Below are 8,282 nucleotides of genomic sequence, written 5' to 3' on the forward strand. Positions count from 1 at the left end.
ATTCCATACATGTACCATCCTCTGCATGAAAAAGTTGCCCCTTAGGTCTCTTTTATATCTTTCCCCTCTCACCCTAAATCTATGCCCTCTAGATCTGGACTCCCCAACCCCAGGGAAAAGACTTTGTCTATTTATCGAATCCATGCCCCTCATAATTTTGTAAACCTCTGTAAGGTCACCCTTCAGCCTCCGATGCTCCAGGGAAAACAGCCCCAGCCTGTTCAGCCTCAGCCTCAGATCCTCCAACCCTGGCAACATCCTTGTAAATCTTTTCTGTACCCTCTCAAGTTTCACAACATCTATCCGATAGGAAGGAGACCAGAATTGCATGCAATATTCCAACAGTGGCCTAACCAATGTCCTGTACAGCTGCAACATGACCTCCCAACTCCTGTACTCAATACTCTGACCAATAAAGGAAAGCATACCAAACGCCTTCTTCACTATCCTATCTACCTGCGACTCCACTTTCAAGGAGCTATGAACCTGCACTCCAAGGTCTCTTTGTTCAGCAACACTCCCGAGGACCTTACCATTAAGTGTATAAGTCCTGCTAAGATTTGTTTTCCCAAAATGCAGCACCTCGCATTTATTCTGAATTAAACTCCATCTGCCACTTCTCAGCCCATTGGTCCAGATCCTGTTGTAATCTCAGGTAACCCTCTTCACTGTCCAATTTTGATATCATCTGCAAACTTACTAACTGTACCTCCTTATGCTTGCGTCCAAATCATTTATGTAAATGACAAAACGTAGAGGGCCCAGCACCGATCCTTGTGGCACTCCACTGGCTACAAGCCTCCAGTCTGAAAAACAACCTTCCACCACCACCCTCTTCTACCTTTTGAGCCAGTTCTGTCTCCAAATGCTAGTTCTTCTTGTATTCCATGAGATCTAATCTTGCTAATCAGTCTCCCATGGGGAACCTTGTCGAACGCCTTACTGAAGTCCATATAGATCACATCTACTGCTCTGCCCTCATCAATCTTCTTTGTTACTTATTCAAAACACTCAATCAAGTTTGTGAGACATGATTTCCCACGCACAAAGCCATGTTGACTATCCCGAATCAGTCCTTGCCTTTCCAAATACATGTACGTCCTGTCCCTCAGGATTCCCTCCAACAACTTGCCCACCACCGAGGTCAGGCTCACCGGTCTATAGTTCCCTGGCTTGTCTTTACCGCCCTTCTTAAACAGTGGCACCACTTTTGCCAACTTCCAGTCTTCTGGCACCTCACCTGTGACTGTCGATGATACAAATATCTCAGTAAGAGACCTAGCAATAACTTCTCTAGCTTCCCACAGAGTTCTCGGATGCTCTCTCCCCCTGCCCTCTTCTCCCACTATCTTTTTTCTCTTTTGCTTCTCTGCTTTCTTTTTTACTCTCGTTATCCTCTTCTCTTTTCTCACCCTCCTCTCTTTCATCGCTTTTTCGCTCCCTCTTTCCTGTCTTTTTTTTTCTGTCTCTCTCCTCGGTTTTTCACTCTCTCTCTCGTACGCCCTCTCCTCTCTTTTCCCCTACAGTATCTCCAAAGGCCCATTTCATTGCTGGAGTGGTGCTTGAACCCACAGCCTTTTGCCCCTGGAGACTGCATTAGCCGTTTGGCACTGAAACCCTCATGTTCATGCCTTTGCATGAACGAACTGGACACTTCCAATTCACTCCAGGCTGACCTGTATAATCTAGGGTTTTCCAAAACTTATGCCAAGTCCCATTCCCACAGCGTCCCTATTCTCACTGACTTACATTTGCGTTCTGGTTAAGTTGTGCCTTGATTTAAAAACAAAACTCAACCTGTTCCTTTGATTTCTCACGACCTAGCCCCTGCTCTATAACCTCTTCCAGCCCAACAATCCTCCAAGATATCTGTGTCCCAAATTTTCGACTTCTATTATGAATTGCTGATCCCTTCAGTTCTGGAAGTTTCTCCTGTAAAACCACAGGCTCCATTAAGGTGTTCCTTAAAATCTGCCTGTTTGACTCTATATTTGTTTTGGTCTTTTGCCCCAATACCTCTGTTATTGCTCAGTGTCCCATTTTGCAGGATTACAATACCTTCCAGAAGTAAGTCTTGATGTTTACCTACCTTAAGGGTGCTGTGTAAATGAAGGTGGTAGTGATTGAATTTGGTGTGTCTGTTGTTCTTTCAATTCCACTGTTCTGACTGACAGAGTGAGCTAAATAATTGCCAAGCCGTTTTGAGTGATTAATGTACGCATTGTAATGTGTAAGGAGAGTCATTGCATCACTTTGAGTCATTAAAGCCTCTTCTGCAGAAAGTCTTGGCAATATATCAGAAGGGAAACAGGTTATCCCAGTGTTGTTAAACTCGAAATGGTGCAGAAAAGAATAACAAGGATGTTGCCAGGTTTGGAGGGGTTGAGCTATAGGGAGACACTGAATAGGCTGGGGCTATTTTCCCTGGAGTATTGGAGGCTGAGGGATGACCTTTTTATAGAGGTTTATAAAATCATGAGGGGCATGGATAGCGTGAATACTCAAGACCCTTTCCCTGGGGTGGGCGAGTCCAAAAACAGAGGGCATAGGTTTAGGGTGAGAGGGAAAAGATTTAAAAGGGACCAAAGGAACAACTTTTTTCCATGCAGAGGCTGGTGCGTGTATGAAATGAGCTGCCAGAGGAAGTAATGGAGGCTGGTACAGTTACAACATTTAAAACGCATCTGGATGGGTATATGAATAAGAACGGTTTAGAGTGATATGGGCCAAATGCTGGCAAATGGGACTAGATTAATTTAGGATATCTGGTTGGCATGGATCAGTTGGACTGAAGGGTCTGTTTTTACTTGCTGTACATCTCTGTGACTTTAACTGCATTTTCATTTAACCATGTATGTGTTTTTATTCTTACAAACATGGTCTTTCTCTTCCCCTTCCCAGCCCACTCCCAGGGATTACACAAGGGAGTGGAATTTCTTTTTTGAAAAAAAATGCAATGGCAATACTTAATGGTTCTGTCCTGATGGCTCAGTGGTTAGCCCTGCTCCCTCATAGTGCCAGGGTTCAATTCCACCCTTGGGTGACTGTCTGTATGGAGTTTGCATGTCTGTGCGGGTTTCCTCCCACAGTCCAAAGGCATGCAGGTTAAGTGGATTGGCCACCGGAAATGTGGGATTATGGGGCTAGTTTTGGGTGGGATACTCTTCAGAGGGTCAGTGTAGACTCGAAGGGCTGAATGGCACTGTTGGGATTCAATGATTCTAGGCATCATCTGCAGAAGGAAAAATAGAGTTCTAATGAAAGGACATCAAATGTTGAGTTGAGAATTCTTGTTTATTTTAGATTTGTTAGTTTGTGCAAGTTTGTTAATTCCCTTCTGCATTGCGGTTAGTTTTGACATGGCACTCATTTATGGACTCCATCCATAAACACATTGACCAGGACCAATATACCGACTGCTGCTATGAACAACCAGAAGCAGTAGGAACGAAACCAAATAAATTCTGACCGACAGTATAGTAGCGCTTCATAGGAGGCTCCACAGCACTGCGGATGACACCTAGATAGGGCTCAACGTCTGCAAACCAATTTCCCAGCTCGGCGAATATACCCACAACAACTTCAATAGTGCGATTTATTTTTTTGGATTGAGACAGTGCAAGTTGATTTGTTGTTTGAGAAGAATACAATGTAAAGTTATCATAGTCCCATTAGTTGGGCGGCACGGTGGCACAGTGGTTAGCACTGCTGCCTCACAGCGCCAGAGACCTGGGTTCAATTCCTGCCGCAGGCGACTCTCTGTGTGGAGTTTGCACATTCTTCCCGTGTCTGCATGGGTTTCCTCTGGGTGCTCCGGTTTCCTCCCACAATCCAAAAATGTGCAGGTTAGGTGAATTGGCCATGCTAAATTGCCCGTAGTGTTAGGTGAAGGGGTAAATGTAAGGGAATGGGTCTGGGTGGGTTGCGCTTCGGCGGGTCGGTGTGGACTTGTTGGGCTAAAGAGCCTGTTTCCACACTAAGTAATCATGACTGGTGGTGACTTTAACCTAAAGGTCACCACACCTCAGGTGAGATTGAGCAAGAAACTGCACTGCGCTGTTGGCATCGCGCTATGTGGTAAACTAGCCATCGAGCTAACTGAGCGAACAGATTAGCTGCTGAACAGACCCTTGAAAGAGACTATGGTCCTGTGTGCTATGTCAAAATTTAATTTGTTTATATGCAGAGCAAAATCAGTGAGATGAAGTTCGGTTTTGAAATCTGGTGAAGAGTGGGCTACAACACTGGGTTAATGTATATCTAAGGAGATATGTTTTGTACAGAGTCATCTGAGGTCAATACTTGGAATATTAGAATACTTATGGATAATCTTAACACAAAAAAAGCTGCAGTCACATTTAGTAAACTGTCAAGAAGCCAGTTTGACGTTGCATTACTCAGTGAGGCTTTGTAACTCTGGGAGGAGCAGCTGAAAGAGCAAGCTGGGAATTCACCTTCTCTTGGAGAGGAAAGGCTCACTGTAATCATCATGTTCACATAGGTGAGCTTGGATGTATTTTCAGAACTCCCCAGTTGTATACATTCAAGGCAATACGGACTTCAGTAAGGCGTTCGACAAAGTTTCCCATATGGAACCCAAAGTTTCCCACTGGTTAACAAGGTTAAATTACACGGAATAAAGGGAGAACTAGCCATTTGGATACAGAACTGGCTCAAAGGTAGAAGTCAGAGGGTGGTGGTGGAGGGTTGTTTTTCAGACTGGAGGCCTGTGACCAGTGGAGTGCCACAAGAATTTGTGCTAGACCACCACTTTTCATCATTTATATAAATGATTTGGATATAAGCATAAGAGGTACAGTTAGTAAGTTTGCAGATGACACCAAAATTGGAGGTGTAGTGGACAGTGAAGAAGGTTACCTTAGATTATAACGGGATCTTGATCAGATGGGCCAGTGGGCTGAGAAGTGGCAGATGGAGTTTCATTTAGATGAGGTGCTGCATTTTGGGAAAGCAAATCTTAGCGGGACTTATATACTTAATGGTAAGGTCCTGGGGACTATTGCTGAACAAAAAGACCTTGGAGTGTAGGTTCTTTGAAAGTGGAGTCGCAGGTAGATAGGATAGTGAAGAAGGCGTTTGGTATGCTTTCCTTTATTGGTCAGAGTATTGAGTACAGGAGTTGGAAGGTCATGTTACGGCTGTACAGGACATTGGTTAGGCCACTGTTGGAATATTGCGTGCAATTCTGGTCTCCTTCCTATCGGATAGATGTTGTGAAACTTGAAAGGGTTCAGAAAAGATTTACAAGGATGTTGCCAGGGTTGGAGGATTTGAGCTATAGAGAGAGGCTGAACAGGCTGGGGCTGTTTTCCTTGGAGCATCGGAGGCTGAGGGGTGACCTCATAGAGGTTTATAAAATGATGAGGGGCATGGATAGGATAAATAGGCAGTCTTTTCTCTGTGGTGGGGCAGTCCAGAACTAGGGGGCATAGGTTTGGGGTGAGAGGGGAAAGATATAAAAGAGACTAAGCGGCAACCTTTTCACACAGAGGGTGGTATGGGTATGGAATGAGCTGCCAGAGCAAGTGGTGGAGGCTGGTACAATTGCAACATTTAAAAGGCATCTGAATGGGCATATGAATAGGAAGGGTTTGGAGGAATATGGGCTGGGTGCTGGCAGGTGGGACTAGATTAGGTTGGGAAAACTGGTCGGCATGGACAAGTTGGACCAAAGGGTTTGTTTCCATGCTGTACATCTCTATGACTCTATGTTCACTAACGATGCCCTGCTCTACCTCTCCATCAGTTCTCCTGACCCCTCCTATTGCCACTAAAATGATCAGACCGCTGTCTCCATAATGAGGGCTAGATGTGCAGAAATCCTCCTCAATAAATATTGGGAACTTTGAAAATATTTATTCCAGATCCTGTTTACTACCAATTTCAGCCTTTTTTCCTGAAACTATACTTTTTAAGACCAGATTGGGTTGTTTGCACTGTGATGCCATTTTTTGACCATGAGCTGATCTTCCAACCATGCATTTGTTCCACAGTTAAGATTGCCTATTTTCACCTCTCTGACACGCCTTTATCAGTGAGAAATCAAAGCAGCTGTAGGCCATTTGGCCCCTCAGTTCCACGGCAGCATTCCATATTATAATCACTGATCTGTTTGGGTTTTGAATGCCACATTTCCCATTTACCCTTGATTAACTTACCCATTTGATTTCCTTGACTGACACGAATCTTGCAGGCTGACTAATAGTCAGTTTTAAAAATATTCAACGATCTTCACATCCATTGTCTTGAGGTAGAGAGTTTCAAAGTCATACAGCGCTCTCTCTCTCTCTCTCTCTGCCTTTTAAAACCGAGATTCCTAATTTTAGAAACAACTACCAAATCATTCTGAACTCTCCCTGAGAGGGGAATGTCCTTTTCCATAGGCGAAAATGAGGACTGCAGATGCTGGAGATTAGAGTTGAGAGTGTGGTGCTGGAAAAGTACAGCAGGTCAGGCCGCATCCGAGAAGCAGGAGAATCGACTTTTCAGGCAAAAGCCCTTCATGTCAACCTTCACAAGACCATCCAAAATCTCTTAACTTCCACTGGCCGGTTACCCCTCCAGTAGAAGATAAACACTGTCTATCCAACCTATGCTTTTAGTCATCGAATCCCTGCACTGTGGAAGCAGGCCATTCGGCCCATCAAGTCCACACTGACTCTCCGAGAAACATCCCACCCAGGCCCACCCTTACTCTATCCCTGTAACCCTCCATTTCCCATGGCTAATCCATCTAGCATGCACATCCCTGGACACAATGGGCAATTTAGCATGGCCAATCCACCTAACCTGCACATCTTTGGACTGTGGGAGGAAACCGGAGCACCCGGAGAAAAGCCACGCAGACTGTGGATGAATGTGCAAACTCCACACAGACAGTCACTTGAGGGTGGAATCGAACCTGGATCCCTGGTAATGTGAGGCAGCAGTGTTGACCACTGAGCCACCGTGCTGGTCATTCAACCTAGCAAAACCTGCCTCCAAAGCGTTACATCCTTCCAATAAGTAAGGGGACCAAAACCACACACGTATTCAAAACATGAAGCATGACATCGTTACTTGCATAATATAACATAAAAGTAATAAAGGATAGCATTGCCATTAGCTGCTTTCAGTACATACTCCATCTGAATACTAATACATTGTGACTCATCCATTGGAACACCTTGAACCCTCTGCATCCCGATTCTCTACTCATTGTCTGTTTGGTTAATACTCTTTAATTTTTTCTGGCCAGCTAAACAATTTTACATTTTCCCAAATTACATTCCATGTGCCAGATGTTTGCCCTTTCACTCAGAACCTCTGCGTGAGTTTGCATCCCAATGTGGAGCTTTTTCATTACAGAACATTCCATCTGTTTTTGAGATCTGGATATTCAGCGACTGTGCCTTCACACCCTGTGGCTAGGCCATTGATGTGAATTGTCAAAAGTTGAGACTCCACCCATCAGACAGGGACCCATTTATTCCAACTCTGTTTTCTACCAGCCAACCAATTTCTATCAGTGGTCAAATTAATGCAAAATACTGTGGATGCTGAAGGTCTGACATTTAAGACAAAGTGCTGGTGAAGCTCAGCATGTCTGACTGCATTTGTAAAGAGAGAGAAAGAGATAATATTTTATCTTTGGAATAGGGAGTTACTATTAAATCCATAAATATATTAAATTACTATTACTTGAAGTTGGTTTGCTCAGGTGGCTGGACAGCTGGTTTGCAATGCAGAATGATGCCAAATTCTCACACTGTCTGGGGTTAACATTGAACAACTCTCCTTCTCAAGTTCTCCCTTTGCCTGAGGTATAGTGACCTTTGTCTCTCTCTCTCTCTCTCTCTCTCTCTCTCTTATTTAGTAAGAGTATCAACTCCAATTTGGAGGTCCTAAGAAAACACTCATTGGTTAGAACGTGGATCTTAGATGCTTTCAAAACGAAACTGGATGTATACACAAGATTTACATGGATTTATTTTAAAAATCCTGAGGCAAGTTGAATAGACTGATAGGAAATGCACTGGTAGCTGTGCCAAACAGTCTGCTCCTTGCTCTGTATAATCTGTGAGGAGAAAGTGAGGACTGCAGATGCTGGAGATCAGAGCTGAAAATGTGTTGCTGGAAAAGCACAGCAGGTCAGGCAGCATCCAAGGAACAGGAGAATCGACGTTTCGGGCATAAGCCCTTCTTCAGGAATGAGGAAGGTGTGCCCAGCAGGCTAAGATAAAAGGTAGGGAGGAGGGACTTGGGGGAGGGGCGTTGGGAAT

General features: G+C 44.3%; 1 protein-coding gene across 1 annotated transcript in view; it reads left to right on the forward strand.

Annotated features, from left to right (window-relative positions):
- Positions 1-3,986: 3,986 nt before the first annotated feature.
- LOC122559654 (UPF0687 protein C20orf27 homolog) overlaps positions 3,987-8,282 on the forward strand; it is a 97,374-nt gene continuing 93,078 nt past the window's right edge. Inside the window, exon 1 of the mRNA XM_043709910.1 lies at positions 3,987-4,028. Coding sequence (XP_043565845.1) covers positions 3,987-4,028 — 42 coding nt within the window. The remainder of the gene's footprint in view (positions 4,029-8,282) is intronic.

Source organism: Chiloscyllium plagiosum, chromosome 1 (genome assembly GCF_004010195.1).
Source record: "Chiloscyllium plagiosum isolate BGI_BamShark_2017 chromosome 1, ASM401019v2, whole genome shotgun sequence".
Classification (NCBI taxonomy): Eukaryota; Metazoa; Chordata; class Chondrichthyes; order Orectolobiformes; family Hemiscylliidae; genus Chiloscyllium; species Chiloscyllium plagiosum.